The sequence below is a fragment of the Carcharodon carcharias genome, chromosome 5 (assembly GCF_017639515.1).
Source record: "Carcharodon carcharias isolate sCarCar2 chromosome 5, sCarCar2.pri, whole genome shotgun sequence".
In the NCBI taxonomy this organism is placed as follows: Eukaryota; Metazoa; Chordata; class Chondrichthyes; order Lamniformes; family Lamnidae; genus Carcharodon; species Carcharodon carcharias.
In genome coordinates, this window is record NC_054471.1 from 57,510,706 (window position 1) to 57,532,862 (window position 22,157).

A 22,157-nucleotide genomic window follows, 5' to 3' on the forward strand; every position below is an offset into this window, starting at 1 on the left:
GCCCATCTCAGTCCTCTGGGACTTCAACAATAAAAACAATTAAAAAAAAGTCCTCTAGCTCTCATCCCTCATATCCCCTCACCACCCACACACTCCCCATGTCCCATCCATGCCAGTCCATTCCACCTAACTCACCCACCCACCCCTATGGCGCCTCATACTCTTTAAGTCCACCCATGCCCCCACTCATCCCCGTGGCCCTTTATAGCCTCTTAACCAACTTAGTGCTAATTCACGCCAACCCATGACCCCTACCCACCACCGTTTGCCCATTCGCCCTCTATGCCAACTCACCCAGCAGCCACTGTGGACAAACCTTAAAAGTCATAGTGAGAATAAAAAAACCAATGTTCTAAGTGTCTATTGCAGATTTTTTAAAAACTCTAATTAATAGCATTTAAATCCCTTCAAGCACTTAATCACTTATAAAAGCAAACATTCCCTTCAAGTACCTAATCCTGTATAAAACAAACATTGGCACTTATAGCCCCACATCAAAGACAATCTCTTTATAACCTGTCAATCAAACTGTGAACTTATAGCATGCACCCCCCCCCCCCCCCCACCAACACACCCACCCACCCACCCATGATAAAGTTAGACTGTGGAAGCAGTCAAGCAGGGTTAATACTACAATGATAGCCCTTAGAAAGTGAAAAAAGAAGCACCTTTTTTTTCAACTGCAGTTTGGATGTCTTTTTCAAAAAAAAAGGACCTGGGGATTTAAATGACTTGACAGATTTACAGTTCTACCAAACTTATCCACTTTTTACGTATATTCATGCCTACTGTTAATAATCTCAAAGAGGTACCTGACCTTTCCCAAAGGGCACCTGACCTCTCCCAAAGGGGTACCTGGACCTCTCCAAAAAGGTGCCTCACCTCTCCAAATAATTCTAGCAGCTTTAGAACTTTTCCTCCAATGTCTAAAGCCCACGATTTGTGTTTTGGACATCCCAGTAACAAAAACTGCTTCTCTTTGAAGGCAGCTATGCTTTTACATGTGCAGATGCCTCCGTGAACCATAGAAGCGCAAAGTGCAACCTGCCCATGTACTCCCTACCACCCCCCCTCCCCTCCAGCGAAAGTGGTGGGTGCCAGGTTCGGGGCAGGACTTCCGGAATTGGGGCTCCCTCGCCATTTTGGCTAAGGCACAGAGCCCTTCTGTCTTTATGAAAATTCAGGCCTGAGTCTCTAGTACTAAAAGTTGGATGAGCAGCCCATAAAGAAATTGCTCTTATCTTCCTCCCATCTGTAAAAGATCACCTTCAATGGGGAAAGAAATTCATCCTGTTGGATGATTAAAAATTCAGTTCCTGGGCACAAAAAATTAACTATTTCTGGCATTTCATTGTGTATGCTAGAAGCATCTTTATTACTGCTAGACAATAGCCACCTAAGTCCCAGTCACAATTTTGATGACCATCAGGTCAATGAAATTACTATAAGTCTTTTAGAGTTCTTCCATCGGTACAAAGGAGCTCATGATTCTCAACTCAAAATGCTGTCAGTTATGTTAAACATTGAAGTGGGGAAACACCTTGTCAAAATGTCACTTCAGTCTGACTCAAATAATCCTATCAGCTTCGAATATGCACACCCATTCTTTAATTTGTATGCTTAAAAATTCATTAGGATATCAGAAATTTCTCATGCTTCACTCTATCCCTTTGAGTCTCTGCAGCTATCACCAGAAGCCACATTGCAAGACAGGTAAAATACACTTTAATTAAATAAGGATATGTAAGAAATAGATCACTATTTGTACTGTAAGCAAAACTGAGATGCAAACTTCACTTCCTATTTAGGGACCATGGAAGTAAATTTTAAATTAGGGGCTTTGCCTGTTTCATTTCCAGTGATTAAATTTTGTTTGACTGCTTCACTTAGTCTGCTAGCAATTTTTCCACAATAATACTTTGCCACATGAAAAGAATTAAATTGACTCATGATTCATTGTATAATTATTGCTCAGTCAACTCCTACACAGAATATTTTGTTATCCTGGCACACAAATGATATTTTCAAAACGGAAATGATATTAATTTAAATGTTGCAATTGAACAGACGATATCCCCAATACTAAGAAGAATCTTTTGGATTGTTATGATTCTGGAAAGCACTGACCATCTTTGAGGGGCTCTACGGAATCTTTCTGTCTCCCAGAGGCAATTACCTTTTTCCTTCACCTATTTACCCTCGCTAAAGGACTCCTTTTCATATCCTGAATGTATTAACACCAATACTTCCTTCGAGAACTATATGTCTCCTGTATAATATTAGCATACAACAAAGGACTTAGATGAGAAATAAAAATAAAAATTGTGCATGCTGGAAATAAATGGAGTTAAGTTACAGATCAACTATGGTTTAATTGAATGGTCAAGTGACTCGGGGCTGAATGGCCTGCTCCTACACCTATGTTCCTATGTAAACTTCTAACAGAAAGAATATGCAGGATTTGCACAGTAAGTCAATCAGCCTCTGAAAGAGAAAGCTGAAGTTGACATTTCATGCTGCCATTTATCAGAACCATCCAATAAAAGGTCATGTCTAAGACATTAAAACTTCATTCCTCTTTCAGATGTTGATTGACCTGCTGTGCTTTTCTAGTGCTTCCATTTCTATTATTACAACTGTAACACTAATTACACAAAATTCAATTTCAAACTGTCTGTTTCTAAGCAGAAGATTTTTCAACCTGCTTTTTTCTCATTAGAACTATCAGGCTTTGCATTGTTCATTAGTGTTAGTCCGCTACATAAATGATTCAATGCTGTAGGGTAAAATCTGTGTGAGACAAATTGTTTTTCATCAGTTCAAACCAGCACAAATTATAATATTTGTTTGTTTTCCCTTATTTAATTCAAAAAAGTAATGTTTAAAGAAGTGTAACAATCTCCTACTTTATTAAACATGATTATAATAAGAACAGCAAAGTCATGCAACAGAATAGTGTCCAAAATTACAAACAAACCTTAGAAGAACAAATTATGTTCTTGTAAAATCCTAGTGATAAAACACACTTTTGCTAAGATAGATACAAGGTCCAGATGTTTATATGTAAATCAGAACGAATTCCAGTAATGTCAGCTCATGAATCACCAACAACCTCAAAAATAAAACCTTTCTGTAAAGTATCAAATTATTTCCTCTTTTCATCTTTCTTCCCCTTGCTTTTTCCTTTCGAACTAAGCTTATGGTTCGAAAATGATCAACTGAGGTGCAGCAAACCTTTGGGAAGCACACAATCATTGGATGAGTTCTCCATCTCTAACTGTGTACTGTTTTCTTGTTGTGATTGAAGCTGAATTGATATCAGCAGAAATGAAGAATGCAGGAGGGCACGCCAGGAGCAGCACCAGGCATACCGAAGAATGAGCTGTCAACCTGGTGAAGCTACAATACAGGACTACTTGTGTGCCAAACAGCATAAGCAGCAAGTAATAGAGCGAAGCGATTCCACAACCAGTGGATTAGATCTAAGTTCTGCAGCCCTACCATAACCAGTCATAAATGGTGGTGGACAATTAAACAACTCACTGGAGGAGGAGGTTCCACAAATATCCTCATCCTCAATGCTGGGGGAGCCCAGCGCATCAATGTAAGAGATAAGGCTGAAGTACTTGCTACAATCTTCAGCCAGAAGTGCCAAGTGGATGATCCATCTCAGCTCCTCCAGAGGTCCCCAGCATCACAGATGCCAGTCTTCAGCCAATTCATTTCACTGCACATGATATCAAGAAATGTCTGAAGGCACTGGATAATGCAAAGGCTATGGGCCCTGACAATATTCCAGCAATAATACTGAAGACTTGTGCTGCAGAACTTGCCGCGCCCTTAGCCAAGCTGTCCCAGTACAGCTGCACCACTGGCATCTACCCGGTTATGTGGAAAATTGTCCAGGTATGCCCTGTACATAAAAACCAGGACAAATCCAACCCGGTCAATACCATCCCATCACTCTACTCTTGATCATCAGTAAAATGATGGAAGAGGTCATCAACAGTGCAATCAAGAGGCACTTGCTTAGCAATAACCTGCTCACAGATGCTCAGTTTGGGCCACTTAGCTCCTGACTTCACTACAGCCTTGGTTCAAACATGGACAAAAATGCTGAGCTCCTGAGGTGAGATGAGGGTGACTGCCCTTGACATCAAGGCCGCATTTGACCGAGTGTGGCATCAAGGAGTCCTAGCAAAACTGGAGTCAATGGGGATCAGATGGAGAACTCTCCACTGGTTAGAGTCATACCTAGCACAAAGGAAGATGGTTGTGGTTGTTGGAGGTCAGTCATCTCAGCTCCAGGATATCACTGCAAGAGTCCCTCTGGGTAGTGTCCTAGGCGCAACCACCTTCAGCTGCTTCATCAATGACCATCCTTCCATCATAAGGTCAGAAGTGGGGAAATTTGTTGATGATTGCACAATGTTCAGCACCATTCGCGACTCCTCAGGTACTGAAGCAGTCCATGTCCAAATATAGCAAGATCTGGACAATTTCCAGGCTTGGGCTGACAAGTGGCAAGTAACATTCATGCCACACAAGTGCTAGGGAATGACCATCTCCAACAAGAGACAATCTAACCATCGACCCTTGACATTTAATGGCATTACCATCACTGAACCCCCACTATCAACATTGACCAAAAACTGAACTGGACTAGCTATATAAATATGATGGCTACAAGAGCAGGTCAGAAGCTAGGAATCTTGCAGCGAGTAACTCACCTCCTGACTTCCCGAAGCCTGTCCACCATCTACAAGACACAAGTCAGGAGTGTGATAGAATACTCTCCACTTGCCTAGGTGAGTGCAGTTCCAACAACATTCAAAAAGCTCTACACCATCCAGAATAAAGTAGCCTCTTGATTGGCACGCCATCACAAACATTCACTTCCTCCACCACCAACGCACAGTAGCAGCAGTGTGTACCACCTACAAGATGCACTGTAGAAACTCACCAAGGCCCTTTAGACAACACCTTCCAAACCCACGATCATTACCATCTAGAAGGACAAGGGCAGCAGATACATGGGAACACCACCAGCTGGAAGTTCCCCTCCAAGCTACTTACCATCCTGACTTGGAAATATATCACCGTTCCTTCACTGTCGTTGGGTCAAAATCCTGGAACTCCCTCCCTAACAGCACTGCGAATGTACCTACACCATATGGACTGCAGCAGTTCAAGAAGGCAGCTCACCATCACATTCTCAAAGGCAATTAGGGATGGGCAATAAATGCTGGTCTAGCCAGCAAAGCCCACCTCTCTTGAATGAATAAAAAGAAAAAGAAAAGTTTGATGGGAGAAACATTGATGCAAAGAATCACTTTGCTGATTTTCATGAGGTTATAATAATGAGTTCTTAACCTAGTTCCTTGGGATACTGGAATGAAGCTAGACTTTATTGGGTAGACATAGTTCAATCCCTTCTATGTGAAAAAGCCTTCGCAGTTCTACAAAAATATGCGCGTTTAATGCCTGGAACAAATAGTGCAAGCTAGCCTATTAGTTAGATCCCTGTGGACTGTTCTTGCTCTATCATTGTCTCAGTCTGCCAAATCCTTCTTTCTATCTAAACATTTTCCTTTCTCGACAGTAAATTTAATGCTCCATTTATATTGGAATCCATTGCACATGGATTCAGGACAATTCTAGCCTTACCATGGCTCCATCTGACAATGCAGGTCATAAGTTCCTCTGAAATGTGCAGTGCAAAACCCACATCATACTTACATTGTTATTTGAACATTGGATCATGCCAGAAAATGAAATTGAACGTGAAACCACAACCATAACAACATAATCCAGTTCTTTAATTGGAGCCCAGCACTACACTCAATGATGAATGCTATGTGCAGAGACCTGCACAATATAAATCTACCAAAATCTGAGCTAATTTTCCTTTTGTTCCATCTTAAAATTAAGGCAGCAGAGCATATACAATGTGTAATAATAAAATTCATTTTGGGAAAAACAGGCATCTCACATCCACAACATTAGCATGAGTTTTGATTAGGCAAAAGCTGCAACTTGGTAACAGTATAAAATTGTAATTAAAGTGACTAAAAGCTGCTAATTACAGTATTCACACAGCCAGCTGTGAACTAGATATTAATGGTGGGATAGAAAATCACAGGGAACACTCAATTTATTCGAGAGGAGCCATGCAGTGCCCCAGCTCTTAAGGATATTTGTCTATTGTGCGAGGGAGGTATTTTGTTCAGTGATATGCAGAGGATAATAATCTAGATTATCAGGAAAAACCTAAGCAGCCATTAGTAAATAAAATAATCTATTTGGAGTGTCAAGGCAAAGAATGTACAAGGACCTTTTAGATAAAAAGGAAATGATAAGTTAAAATTGTTTCAGAAACAATGAAGTGGTGCTGATCTAACTGCATTAGCATTCAGCACCAGTTTGCATGGGTGACACAAATTTCAAGTATCAGTCTACTTCTAAGGCAGCAAGCAGGGCTTGGCTGAAGAGTAATGAAAAGTGGAGTGAAGGGTGAATGCCTGGGCAACATCTGACACCGTATAACAGCTATTTATAGGATGCATTTGAAGAAGTCCCCAGCATGGCCTGGGAGTAGGCCATGCAAACACACTCTCAAACAGAAAGTGTTCAGCCAAGCAACTGAAGAAAAATATCAAACATGTGGAAAGAGCATACTTCATGGACAAAAAATAAAGTAGAAACAAACCCCGTGGGCTTTGTTTTGACTGAACTTGACCTCAAGCCTTTGTCATAAGATAGTAAAACCCATTATGTTAACTTGTGAAAAAACAAAATGCTATCTACCTTCTTATCTATATTTCTTTACAGGAGAGGAAGATTATTTCCAGCCATTAAACACAGTGGGAAGATTATCTCAGTCTGCAACATTTTTAGAAGGATTTCAAGCTCCCCTAGAAAAAGCAATGAGAAGAACTCTTTCTATTATATGAACAACATTCAGTTTGGAAAGAAAAATGTCCCCTGATCGGCTTATTGGGCAAATGTTTGTCTTTAACCACTGTTGATTGCAACACTTCAAAGACACAAAGGGCAGAAGCTTTTGGAGGTGATGGGGGTCTTGCCTCCAGCTGGAGAGCTGGCGAGAGACCTACGGTGCCTCCTTTGGATCAGGCCCACCAAATTACAAACCAATCAGGCAGTGGCGAGGCCACCAGGGGACATTTCCCTGTGATCAAGACCCCATGGGCGGAGTTTTTTTTAGTCCTTCGCAGGATGTGGGCATTGCTGGTGAAACCAACATTTATTGTCTTTCCCTAATTGCCCTTGAAAAGGTGGTAGTGAGCTACCTTCTTGAACCGCTGCAGTCCATGTGGTGTAAGTTCACCCACAGTGCTGTTAGGAAGGGAGTTCCAGGACTTTGACCTAGCAACAGTGAAGGAATGACCTTATATTTCCAAACCATGATGGTGTGTGGCTTGGAGGGAAACTTCCAGCTCATGGTGTTCTTATGTATCTGCTGTCCTTGTCTTTCTAGGTGGTACAGATTATGGGTTTTGAAAGTGGTGTCGAATGAGCCTCAGTGATTTGCTTCAGTGCATCTTGTAGATGGTACACACTGCTGCTACTGCATGTCAGTGATGGAGGGAGTGGATGTTGAAGGTGGTGGATAGGGTGCCAATCAAGTGGGCTGCTTTGTCCTGGATGGTGTCGGCAGCTTGAGTGTTGTTGGAGCTGCACTCATCCAAGCAAGCGGAGAGTATTCCGACGCATTCTTGACTTGTGCCTTGTAAATGCTGGACATGCTTTGGGGAGTCATGAGGTGAGTTACTCTCTACAGAATTCCCAGCCTTCGACCTGCTCTTGTAGCAACAGTATTTATATGGCTAGTCCAGTTCAGTTTCTGGTCAATGGTGACCAGAGGATGTTGATTGTGGGGGATTCAGTGATGGTAATACCATCGAATGTGCTGTCACCCTTGTTGGAGATGGTAATTTCCTGGCACTTGTGTGGCACAATTGTTACTTGCCACTTATCAGCCCAAACCTGAATGTTGTCCAGGTCTTGTTGCATATGGGCACGGAGTTACTCAGTATCAGAGGAGTCGCAAAAGGTGCTGACCATTGTGTGTTCATCAGCGACCATCCCCACTTCTGACCTTATGATGGAGGAAAGGTCAGTGATGAAGCAGCTGAAGAACATTGGGCCAAAGACACCACTATGAGGGATACCTGCAGTGACATTGAGATAATTGACCTCCAACAACCACATCATCTTCCTTTATGCTAGGTATCACTCCAAAAAGCGGATAGTTTTCCCCCTGATTCCTGCTGACCCCAGTTTTGCAAGGCTCCTTGATGCCACACTCGGTCAAACGCTGCTTTGATGTCAAGGGCAGTCACTCTCACCACATCTCTTGAGTTCAGCATTTATGTCCATATTTGGACTAAGGCTGCATTGAGGTCAGGAGCTGAGGGGCCCTGGTGGAACCCAAACTGAGTGTCAGTGAGCAGGTTATTGCTGAGTAACTGCTGCTAGATAGCACAGTTGATGACCCCTTCCATCACTTCACTGATGATGGTGAGTAGACTCATGGGGCAGTAATTGGCTGGGTTGGATTCGTCCTGCTTTTTGTGTACAGGACATACCTGGGCAATTCTCCACATAGCTAGGTAGATGCCAGTGTTTTAGCTGCACTGGAACAGCTGGGCTAGGAGCCTGGCAAGTTCTGGAACACAAGTCTTCAATACTATTGCTGCGATGTTGTCCCATGGCCCATGGCCTTTGTGGCATCCAGTGCCTTCAACCATTTCTTGATATCATGTTCAGTGAATCGAATTGGCTGAACACTGGCACCTGTGAAGCTGGGGACCTCAGGAGGAGGCCAAGATGCGTCATCAACTTGGCACTTCTGGCTGAAGATTGTTAGCCTTATCTTTTGCATTGATGTATTGGGCTCCCCCATCACTGAGGGTGGGGATATTTATGGAGCCTCTTCCTCTGGTTAGTTGTTTGATGTCCACCACCATTCATGACTGGATGTGGCAGGACTGCAGAACTTAGATCTGATCCAGTGGTTATGGGCTCTGTCTATCCTTTGCTGCTTTCAATGTTTGACATACAAGTACTCCTGTGTTGACACCTCATTTTTAGGTATGCCTGTTGCTGCTCCTGACATGCCCTCCTGCACTCTTCATTAAACCAGGATTGATCCTGTGGCTTGATGCTAATGGTAGACTGAGGGATATACGAGCCACAAGTTTACAGATTGTGTTCAAGTACAATTCTGCTACTGCTGATGCCGCATAGCGCCTCTTGGATGCCCAGTTTTGAGTTGCTGGATCTGTTCAAAATCTATCCCATTTAGCACGGTGGTAGTGCCTCACAACATAATGGAGGGTATCCTGAATGTGAAGGCAGGACTTTGTCTCCACAAGGACTGTGCGGTGGTCACTCCTACCGATACTGTCATGGACAGATGTGTCTACGGCAGGCAGGTTTGTGAGGATGAGGTCATGTAGGTTTTTCTCTCTTTTTGGTTCCCTCACCACCTGCCGCAGATCCAGTCTAGCAGCTATGTCCTTAAGGACTCGGCCAGCTCGGTCAGTATTGGTGCTAATGAGCCACTCTTGGTTATGGACATTGAAGTCCCACCCAGAGTACATTCTCCGCCCTTGCCACCCTTAGTGCTTCCTCCAAGTCGTGATCAACATGGAGGGGCACTGATTCATCAGCTGAGGGAGGGTGGTCTGTGGTAATCAGCAGGAGGTTTCCTTGCCCATGTTTGACCTGATGCCATGAGACTTCATTGCATCCAGTTAATGTTGAAAACTCACATGGCAACTATTGCCTGATTGCATACCACTGTGCAGCCACCTCTGGTGGGTCTGTCCTATTGGTGGGACAGGAGATACCAGGGATGGAGATGATGGCGTTTGGGACATTATCTGTAAGATATGATTCTGTGAGTATGAGTATGTCAGACTGTTGTTTGACTAGTCTGTGGGACAGCTCTTCCAATTTTGGCACAAGCCTCCAGATGTTAGTAAGGAGGACTTTGCTGGGTTGATGGGGCTGACTTTTCCATTGCCATTTCCAGAACCCGGATCGACACCAGTTGATCTGTCTGGTTTCATTCCTTTTTGTAAGTTCCACCTACCAAGAGCTGCTGACCAATCAGAGGCTAGCAGTTCTTTTGTTGAGCAGCGCCACAGGGGAGGTGGTGGCTGCTGCAGGAATGATACCTACTGGAGGCCCAAGATCGAGGCTCAACACAGGCCACAGGTAAGTAATGGCCTGGATGGGTTTCACAAGGTGGGAGTTGCAGGGTAGAGATGTGTAGGGGGGGTCAGCAGAAACAGCAGCCACCTTTTCCCAATGCCAGATCCCTCAATCAAGCACTAAATATCTTTTAAGGAGGCCCCTCTCTCTGGGAGATGACAAGCAGCCTGCAGAGGTTTGCTTGTCATGCCCGCCGCATGTCAACAGGCCCACCTGCAGTTGGGTTAATACCAGTGGCAGTGCAAAGAGGCCCTTAAGTGGCCATTAATAACCCACTTAAGGGCCTTAATTGGAAGCGGGCCAGGAGAGTCAGCCACAGGCCTTACCGTCCATGACTTAGTTGGGGTGGAGGTAGGAAGGTGGCTGGGTGTTCACTTGGCACTCCCCTGCTGATTAAGTGCCCTCCCCACCTCCAAACATGCAAATAGAGAGGGCAGAAGCTTCCGCCCATTGAGTAATTAACTGCACAGGAGAAGGCCATTCATCTCATTGAGTCCATGCTGGCTCCATGTGGAGAAATCCAGTCAGTCCCTCCCCCCTGCTTGATTCCCATGGCCCTGCCAGTTCCTTTCCTTCAAATGCCCATCCAATTTCCTTTCGAAATCACTGATTGTTTCTGCTTCCACCACCTTCTTGAGCAGTAGGTTCCAAATCGTTACCACTCAATGCACAAAAATGTTCTTTCTCACATTCCCCCTGCATCTCTTGACCAAAATCTTAAAATTGTGTCCCTGGTCCTTGTACCATCAGCCAATGGGGACAGTTTTCCTTTGCCTACCATATCTAAACCTGTCTAATTTTGTACACCTCTATCAAACCTTCCCTCAACCTCCTTTTCTCCAAGGAGAACAGCCCCAGCCTCTCCAACCTAACCTTGTAACTAAAACCCCATCCCTGGAACCATTCTGGTAAATCTTCACTGCATCCTCTCAAAAACCTTAACAAGTTTCCTAAGGTGTGGTAGTTATGAATGTTCAGTACAACTTCCCTACTATTGTACTCAATGCCTCTATCTATGTCGCCCAAGTTCCCATACACTTTCTCAATATGCCCTGCCAGCTGCAAAGATCAATGCATATGCACCCCCACGTCTTGCTGTTCCTGCACACTTTTTAAAATTGTGCTATTAAGTCTATATCACCTCTCCCCATCCCTTCTGCCAAAATGCATCACACCACACTTCTCTGTATTAAATTCCATCTGCCACTTGTCTGCCCATACTGCTAGTCAATCTATTTCCTGTTCAATCTCAGTTATATCCACAATTCTTGGTTCAACAATCATATATTTATAGTCAAGGGTTGGAATGGTCATGATGGGCTAAATGATCTTTTCTCCCTCAGACCTGATGTTCAAACATAAGTTTTCTTAAACCTCAAAGAAACCCGTATTCAAATAGATTTTTTTCTTTCAAATATCCAGTACCAGGCAAGCCTTTTCCTTGATCAAATCCATCACACAAGAGTAAATTAAAATCTAATTGTCCACAGCATGCCTTCTAATAACAGTAAAACTTAACAATTTAATAAAGATAAGCTGTTTAGCAGAAATATATTTCTCAGTTTCAGATAATATTCCAATGAACAATAACATCACCAAAACCAGAGGGACATATAAGCTTTTAATCTAAACCACTCTTCTAAACAGGCTTGCTGGTCAAACCAGCTGGACCTTACTTAGCACAGTACAACAGTGGAGTTAACACACAAGCAGCTACTAGAATTACTAACTGATCCAAACTGTTTTGGTCAGTATTGTCTCAATGTACATTCATATATTTAGAGGTAAGATCTCTAGCCAGCCAGAATTGGGGTAGTAGCATCCTGACAATGGTAAACCATTGTCTCATTCCTGCCAAGGGGGGTGGTTGTTCCTATCTTCCTTAGTACCCATCAGCATTGACAGTGTGATGCTGGAGGTTGTTGATAGCTTCACGTATCAAGGTTTTAAAAGTCACCAGCAAACCTGTCATTTGATGTTGAAATCAACACACGCATTGCAAAAGCTGAAGCTTTTATGTCCAAGTTGAGTAAGAGAGTGTGGAACAACAGCAGCCTGACTGGGAACACCAAACTTCAAGTTTTCTAAGCCTGAGTCCTCAGTGCATTCCTCTGCCGTAGCAAGACTTGGATAACCTATGCTAAGTAGGAGAAAAGGCTGAACAGTTTCCAGCTTTGCTGTCCCAGATGTATTCTTGGTATCTCTTGGCAGGACAAGGTCACAAACTCAGAGGTCCCGGGCGCACTAATTCCATCATTTACACTTATTGCTAAACCAAGGATGTCTCTGCTGGCTCAGCCACACTCATTGGATGAATGACAATTGTGTATCCAAAGGCCTTCTATATGGTGAACTGGACATTGTATCACAACCAGCTGAGTGTCCATATCTCTTCGACAAGGATACCTGCAAGTGAGATATGAAGGTGGCACTAATAACTGGATGAGAGTCACCAATGGCCATGACCTCTGAAGGCTGACTGCTTGGAGGGGCATTGGAATAGGCAAGCAGAAATGGAGTCCCAGATCTTCAGGTCTCTGGATCGTACAACCCAAGCTGCGCGTGGAGACCACGTGGAGGTCCCGACATGCTGAACTTCGTGGGAATTGCCTGGAAGTTTGAACTTCCAACGGGCAATTTCCCTGCTCCCCGGGACCTCCATAAAAGTTCTAAATTAGAGTCAGACACTTCGAACAGTTCTGATGTACTTACTGAGAATTGCTGAGAAAAGAGACATGCTGTTAAAGCTTTTGGTCTTGCACTCACCAGGACAGATACGCAAAAATAACATTGGTAAAGGGAACAACAATTTATACTGCATGAGAAAAGAGTGCTGATTGGTTGGCAAGTGGACTCTGATTGGTGGAGGTGTTGCCACAAAGAATCCACCAGGGAACAGTTAATTACCAAGCTTTTATTTAAATTCAAATCAGGCAGGCTGACTCTGATTGGTCAAGGTACTGCCATAAGGAATGAACCAGGGAATGGCTGTCCCTCAAGTTTTTGCTTCGGTGAAAAAGGCATAATGCATGGACATGCTCCTTCTGTCTGCAAATAGGATAGGGCCCTATGTGTGAATACTTAAAGCTTCTTGCATGCGTAAGTGAGCCACATTGTGAGCCTAACTGTTAATCTTAAATTGGTTGTCGGTGTAATTCTTAGCACAATCAGGATTTTTAAGCAAGTGCTGTTCAATCACAGAATCACATCTAATATTGGGCACCATGTTTTGAGTTTTGCAAGCATGGGCTGGTTGGGGACAGTCAGTACTTTGTTCGTTGCAAACAGCTGAAGGGACTGCTATTTGATACGATCCGCCAGTCATTGGGACATATGGCCTACATACTTGGCATCACACTGCAACTGAAATTCATATACTACATTACTCATTTGTGCGATAGGCAGAAGATCTCATTTTAGCTTGATGGCAGCATTGTGTTGCTACAGCATAGCAGCAATTTGAAATGGTTAGCTTTATCTGATGTTCAAATTTTTGAGGCACCTTACACTTCCAGAGTAATCTGAGGTAGACTGTGCACTTTTCAGGTCTGAAAATGGCAGCCTTAATCCCTTTCATGAGTTTGCATGATATACAGTGAGCAATGATCTTATCAAGATGGCCATTATTCTGCAAGGTGGCTTTGATGTGCCCTATTTTAATGACACCATGAATGCTGAAATAGATGGTGTTGCCATGGGATCCCCTCTAGGCCCAGCTCCTGCAAACATCTTTGTTGGTTTCCATGAGAAATGCGTTTTTGATGGAATTACACCTAACCTTTTACCCCTTGCATATTTTTCCAATATGCAGATGATACATTTGCTATATATCTTCTATATATATATATATATTTATTCGCATCCGTAGCTGCATGTAAGAAACTTCCTTACACACGTTAAAAGTCTCCATCCTGCACTCAAATTCACCTTTGAAATGGAGCAGTCAAATGAGCTCCCATTGCTCGACGTGCTTGTTGAGAAATCTGCCAATGGATTCTCTATTACTGTCTGTCTGCTGAAAGCTCACCTTCATCGGTTATGTGTTTGGATTCCTACAGCTATAAGATTGGCCTTAACAGCAACCTTGAAAATAAGGCTCAAGCCATTTCCAACTGTGCAAGCTTGATGCTGAAATAGGCCACATCAAAGCCATTCGCTGGGATAATGGCCACCCTGATCAGATCATTGCTCACTGTATATCGTGAAAAGTCATGAATGGGCCCTAGGCCATCACTTTCAGCCCTAAAAAGTGCCCAGTCTGCCTCAGATTACCCTGGAAGTGTAAAGTGTCTCAAAACTTTGAGTAACAGGTGAAGCTATTTCACACTGCTACTATGCCAAGTGATATTCTCCACTAACAGGATGCTGCCATCAAGCCAAAAAGAATGCCTCCCTATCACACAAATGTGTAATGTGGTATATGAATATCAATGCCAGTGTGATGCCAGGTACGTAGGCCATCCCAACCACTGGCAGATCGTATCAACTAGCACATCCCTTCGACTATTCACAATGACCAAAGTACTGATCATACCCAACCAGCCCGTGCTCGCAAAACTCAAAACAGAGTGTACAATATTAGATGTGATTCTACGACTAGACAGCACTTGCTTAAAAATCTTGATTGCACTAAGAATTATACTGACAACTCATTTAAGATTACCAGTCAGGCTCAGAGTGGGTTTACTTATGCATTCTAGAAGATACATATATGCACCATACAGGGCCCTGTCCTATTTGCAGACAGAAGAATCATGTCCACGCATTGCGCCTTTTTCAACTAAACGAAGGCTTGGGGTACAGCCATTCCCCGGTTCATTCCCCATCGTAATGCCTTGACTAATCAGAATTGATCTGCCTGGATTGAATTTAAACAAAAACTTGGCCGTTAACTTTTTCCTGTTGCATTCTCCATTGCAACGACACCACCAATCAGAGTCGACTTGCCAACTAACCAACCCTCTCTTCTCATGCAGTATAAATTGTTGTTCCCTTTACTACTGGCATTCTTGTGTATCTGTCCTGATGAGTACAAGACAAAAGCTTCGACAGCATGACTCTTTTATTCGCAATATTCAAGTTCTGTGCTACCAAACAATACTTACCTGATAGTTACCCAGGAAATGTTAGGCAGAAAAATCCTAGTCTAACCCTTGGGTAACTATGGAACTGACCCCTTCATCACCCACATTGGTCTTCTGACTTCCCCTGGCCTTTCAACTACCCCCTCGACCCGACCCAACTATCCCAACCCACCTACCCACATCACCCACCTGCTATCCTACCCACCTGTCAAACTACACACCTACCACATCACCCAACTGCCACCCTACCCACCTTCCACCCTACCAATTACCTCACCTACCACCCTACTCCCCTGCCGCTCATCCACTTACCTCACCCACCCCCTACCACTTACCATACCCACCTACCCAGCCGACTCATTCATTCACTCATCCACCGACCCATTCACCCATTCACTAACATTCATGATGGACAATTAACCTTGCCTTACGGCAACCAGTGCTGTAAAAAGAGTGCAGGTCTTGTCTTCCCTCCGACACTACATTGCTGCAATGGAGTTCTCCAATGGAGGCTGTGTTCTGCATTTCGAAAGACCAGGCAAGCAATGTAGGGCAACATTAGGGTATGGAAAAGTTCAAGCACAGCAACAATCCAACAATGACTGCCAATTTGCGGAAGATTCAAGCTGAAAAGTTCAGCTGGCTGAGAAGAGGGCCCAGAGAAAACAGAGGCCCATCAATCCTGCATCTTCCACTGCAGCAAAAGCTTCTGAGCCACACCAGGTGATGTTTAATGCAGAATTGACCACCAAGGCACAAAAACATCATCTCATGAGACAGAAGGTTGCAAAATGCCTTAGGACCTACAATTGGGCAGTTAAAGTGCCCACTTGAGTGGAGTGGCACAAACGATTTTAGGACATTATCAGTTGGACTATGTCTGTGCCTGTGCTGGGTTCAAGAAAAATGCAATCTGGACCATTGCTGTACTGGACCTGCGCCTCTCCTAACTATAGACCACCGCCCCCACCCCACTGTTCTTTCTGTTTCCTGGCCAGCAGTCAACAGGGATGCCCAATACTGCAGCAGTCTGGAGCAGCCAGCCTGCCCTCAGGCACTAGTTCTCCACATGTGGTCTGCCAGATCTACACTGTCAAGACCTGGCCAGCTGACTGTAGGGCAGCCGGCTGCCCAAACACCACTCAGGAGGAAAAGTCTGCCCTGATTTCTGAACGGAAATTCCCTCACAAAACTAGGCATTATCAGTGGTTACTCATGGCAACAAGTGAAGCTTTAGGTCAACAAGATCAGTTAAACACAACAGGTTTTATTTTCAAAACTATCTGCTTCATGACGCAGACTGTAATCATGTCTTTGTGAAATGATCTTGAATCTTATTCCACTGCTACTTCGATATGCAATCCTTACTCAGGGTGTGTGGGAAAGCAAGGTTGCTGTCTATTATCATAATGAGTGATTTTCAAAAGCTTGGGCAGAATCTTCTGCCTGTTGGGCAAGCCGGTCAGGAGCGGGCACGGGCAGAGCGGAGCCGATTGCTGCCCGATCAGCTGCACGCTGCCATTTTACATTGGCGGGCCAAATAAGGTCTGCCCAATGCGACGTGCGCCCGGTAGCGCTCAGCCTACCTGTGCAGGTGAGGGGAGGAGGGAGAGTCAGGTCCAGCGCTCTTTTGTGCATGCATGGAGCTGCCTCAGTGAGATTAAGCTAAGTTTTAAAGTCGGAAAAAAAGAAAAATTTAAATTAATCAGACATGCCCTCTCATGTGAATTGTCATAATAATGTTTATTTAATTAATAAAACCACCATGAAAGCTCATCCTGCCCGTGGATAAGGTTTCATGCAAAATGCGAAAGCCGCTTGGGCTCTTCGCCTGCCCAACAACCTTAAGGTTGGACGGACAGCCCTGTCAATTTGGTTAATTGGTTTATTACTGGCCTTTACAGGCTCTTGACAGATCGGTGGGCACGCAGCTGACTCCGGTGCGCTTGCCGAACGAAAGATTGGAATGATGTTGGGATGCACGCCCGACGTGACTGCACATCATTTTACATGCACGCTGAAGAGAAAATTCCGCCCCTTGTGTTGATACAAAAGTGTAAACTGCACTAAAAAAAGTTGTAATAAGTGTAATTTTGACAGTCAAATTGTGCAAAACGGGAACTATTGATTCAGCCGGCCATTATGCATCCTTCCTGATTTGACTTCCACTGGGCAAAAGCAACCTCCTTGTTGTTAAAATGTTGCAACAGAAGCACCCAATAGCAATAAAAAATGTCTAAAGCATGAATCAACGTATTTTGTTTTTTTTTTTCAAAATGAAGGATTAATTGCCCGTCCATTGAAACCTCCAAAACCTCTAAATGCCATGTCATGAAAATGCAATTTGACATGTTCAGTCACTGTAAACAGCATAGGTCTTCTGAAGGTTACTAATGATGAATTAATATTTTGCCAATTGGACCCAGCATCTTACAAGCATGCTTATCATTGGTTGTACAGCTTCCATGTGCACACTTACCTGTGCTGTCATCATACACCACGGTGACAGTTTTCCATTTGAAGAAATGTACCAAATCCAAGATGGCTTGACTGAGGGAAGAGAAGTCTGGATACAGGTTGACGTAGAAAGAATCCCTGTTGTCTGACACTTGATGCTTCCACCGGGTCTGTATGTGGGGAACCCCGAGTGCATTGCAAATGGACTGCACTGCGTTAGCTGAAGAACTATGAGAAGGCCCAAAGATGGCTGCCACCCCAAGAGACAGTTGATCACAGGCTGAAGAGGAGATATATAATTCTGTCAATAATGAGAGGAGAGAAAGCCGATGTGCTAGCAGGAATTATTCGGGGGGAAAAAAGAAACACATTCACTTTACCACACTACAAAGCAATTTTTATATGGTATGGTCAGCTTTACATTGTCTCTTTCAGAATCACTATTTGCCTGAGAAGTTAGTTTTCTTTTCTACATACTTGCTGACTAAAATTTCACTAAATAATCTGGCGTTCTGGGGTAAACATAGAGAATACAGTTGAATCTCATGCAGCAATGACTGTGCGGAGTACTTTACCTTTTCTGGATGCTTCAAAACTGTCATAAATATTTATCCTTTGGATATCATATGTTAACGTTGTGTTTGGCAGAAGCGTTCTATTTCTGTTGATTGTATTTAAAGCAAACTTAAAGGCTAATTCCTCTGCCCCAGATGGGGTTTTCTCCACCGACTCGAAAATACCTCCTGAAACAGAAAATAAATAATATCATAGGTAAACAATAGGAATTAAGGGAATAACATTAAAACTCACCAATAACACCAAACTAGGAGTAGGGGTGTTGGGGAGTGACAATGATTGTAAAATACATCAGCTGAAGACAAATTAGCTAGCAGGATGTTTAGACAGATAGCAGATGAGGCTCATCATAGTAAGATGTGAAGTAAGAATAAGAAAATTGTAAGATTGTAAATGGAACAAAGGATCAGAGGGACTTGAATGTGCAAGAACACAGGTCAATAAAGGTAGCAGTGCACATAGAAAAGACCATGAAAAGGCAAACAGGTTCTTTGGTTTTGTAACTAAAGGCATATAATACAAACAGTAAGATCATAATTTTGACCAGAATTATGGAGAATCACAGGATTTTAACAGTACAGAAGGAGGCCATTCGACCCATTGTGTCTGCACCGGCTCTCCAAATGAGCATTATGACCTAATGCCATTGCCCTGCCTTTTCCCTGTAACCCTGCACATTGCTTCTATTCAAATAATCATCTAATGCCCTCTTGGATGCTTCAATTGAACGTGCCTCCACCACAATTCCAGGCAGTGTATTCCAGACCCGAACCACTCGTTGTGTGAAAAAGTTTTTCTTACGTCACATTTGCTTCCTTTGCAAATCAGTTTAAATCTGTGTCTTCTCATTCTTGATCCTTTTACAAGCGGAAGCAACTTTCCCCCATCTACTCTGCCCAGACCCCTCATGATTTTGAACATCTCGTTCCAATCTCCTCTTAGCCGCCTTCTCTTCAAGAAGAACAGTCCAAACCTCATAGTTAAAGTTTCTCATCTCTGGAACTATTTTTGTAAACCTCTTCTGCACTCTCTCCAATGTGTTCACTTCCTTCCTATAATGTGGTGCCCAAAATTGTACACAATATTCCAGCTGAGTTCTAATGAGTGTCTTGTATAAATTCAGCATAACTTTCCTGCTCTTGTACTCTATGACCCTATTAATAAAGCCAAGGATACTATATGTTTTATTAACTGCTCTCTCCACCTGTCCTGCCATCCTCAATAATCTATGCACATATACACCCAAGTCTTCCTGTACCTGCATCCCTTTCAAAATTTCACTCCTTATTTTGTATTGTCTGTCCATGTTCTTCCTACCAAAATGCATCACCTCACACTTCTCCGCATTGAGCTTCATCTGCCACCTATCTGCCCACTCCACCAACTTGTCTATATCCTCTTGAAGTTCCACACCATCCTCCACACAGTTCACAACACTCCCAAGTTTCGTATCATCCGCAAACTTTGAAATCGTCCCCTGCACACCAAGATCCAAATCAGTAATATATCAGGGAAAGCAATGGTCCCAATACTGACCCCTGGGGAACTCCACTACAAACCTTCCTCAAGCTGAAAAATATCCATTGACCATTACTTTCTGCTTCCTATTTTCTAGCCAATTTTGTATCCACATTGCTACTGTCCCTTTTGTTCCAAGGGCAATAACTTTTCTCACAAGTCTGTTGTGTGGCACTGTGTCAAATGCCTTCTGAAAGTCCATGTATACCACATCAACAGCATTACCCTCATCAACCCTCTCAGTTACCTCTTCAAAAAACTCCAGCAAGTTATTTAAACATGAATTCACCTTTAGAAATCCATACTGGGCCTTCCTTATCAACCCATATCAAACCATGTGACTACTAATTCTATCCCGAATAATTGTTTCTAGAATCTTGCCCAACGCTGAAATTAAACAGACAAGTCTGTAATTTCTAGGTTTATCCTTACAACCTTTTTGAACAAGGGCCTAATGTTTGCGATTCTCCAGTCCTCTGGCACCACCCCCGAGTCTAGGAAAGACTGAAAGATTATGGCCAGTGCCCCTGCAATTTCTACTCTTACTTCCTTCAATATCCTTGAATGCATCTCATTTGGTCCCGATGTCTTGTCAACTTTAAGTACAGGCAGTCTATTCAACACTTGCTCTTTATCAATTTTGAACCCTTCTAGTGACAGATTTTCCTCATCCGTCACCATGGACTGGGTAGCATCTACCTCCTTGGTAAAGACGGATGCAAAATATTCATTTAATACCTCAACCATGGCCCATTCCACCATGTGTAAATTCCCTTTTAGGTCCCTAATCAGCCCTACTCCTCCTCTTACCACCCTTTTACTATTTACATGTCTATAGAAGACGAACTTACAAGATCTCAGAAAATCCACATTTGGAACCCTGTGCACAGTTTGAGAAGCCCATGAGAGAAAGTGAATGTAAACAAAGGAAAATGTCCAGTGTAAATCTACCCAACCACTCATTACTGTGATATAACTGTTTGTAAACTGGACAAAAGCAGCCAAGCACCAACACAAAGTCATTTCCAGAAATTGGAATTTAGTTCTGGAACTCGGGAAATATCTCCAAGCCCGGAAGTTAACCAGCAGCATAAGCGAATAAGCCTGTATGGAGGGATGAGCTCTCCAAATTGCATCTCCTGCTGGATGCTCATGCTGCCTATTAGTGGCATGATTTGCTTGGTGAGCTTACACATGACTAGCCAAATGCCAGGGCAGACCAATTTCAATAAAGGATCCAACATCGAATGTAGAACCCCTGTATAACTATTATGATGATATGTTTAAATTCTTTCCATTCCCACCCTGAAGGCCTACAGAACAGCTCGAATTGACATGATGGGTGTAAAATGAGCTGTCCGCCACTTTGGATCCTTAGGTTCCTGTTTTACACCTGTAAAAGGGGGTAGCATGATTAAATTTCTCGGCCAAGGTTTTTTTTTTCTGTTGTCCAATGATTATTTTCATCAGCATATAAGCTGCTGGTGACAAAAACAATTAAACAAAGGATGGGGATAAGTGCAGGAAAATAGTGTTGAGTAGAAGATTGGCCACAATATGCTCGAGTGACAGGACACAAGAATCAGTGTTAGGACCACTGTAACTCATAATTTATATGAATGATTTGGATTTAGGAACAAGTAACTCATTACTGGAGTTTTAGATGATTCCAAAGTGGTGACATAGCTTACACTGAGGAAGAATGCAACATAATGCTAAAAAACATAAGAAAACTTGAAGGGCATGTTAAAAAAGGCAGTGCATTAATCATGGGTAACTTTAAATCTTCATGTAGATTGGGAAAATCAAACTGACAGAGGTAGACACGAGCAAGAATTCATAGAGTGTATTCAGAACAGTTTCTTAGCACAATATGTTATGAATCCAACCAGGGATCAGGCTATGTTTAAAGAGGCAGGTTTAATAAATGATCTCAGAGTAAAGGATCCCCTAGGAACAGTGACCATAATATGGTAGAAGTTAGCATTCAGATTGAGAGTGAGATATGTGAGTTGGAAACAACTGTGCTAAACTTAAATAAGGGTAATTACAAAGGAATGAGGGCAGAGTTGGCTGGAGTGGACTAGGAAAGGAGTTTAGCAGAAAAGACGGTTTATGAACAATCACAGACGTTTAAGAAAATCATCATGACTCACAACAAATATATATCCCAGTGAAGAAGAATAGTTCAAGGGCAGGGAAAAGCCAACATGGTTAGCCAAGAAAGTCAAAGACAGTATCAAACTGAAAGAAAAAATATACAATGTGGCAAGCCAGAGG

The 22,157-nt window shown here is 43.1% G+C and overlaps 1 protein-coding gene across 1 annotated transcript in view; it reads right to left on the minus strand.

The window, feature by feature from the left end:
• LOC121277930 (glutamate receptor ionotropic, kainate 2-like) overlaps positions 1-22,157 on the minus strand; it is a 538,995-nt gene that overhangs the window by 273,392 nt on the left and 243,446 nt on the right. Inside the window, exons 2-3 of the mRNA XM_041187800.1 lie at positions 18,359-18,526; positions 17,806-18,063 (exon numbers count right to left, since the gene is read on the minus strand). Coding sequence (XP_041043734.1) covers positions 17,806-18,063; positions 18,359-18,526 — 426 coding nt within the window. The remainder of the gene's footprint in view (positions 1-17,805; positions 18,064-18,358; positions 18,527-22,157) is intronic.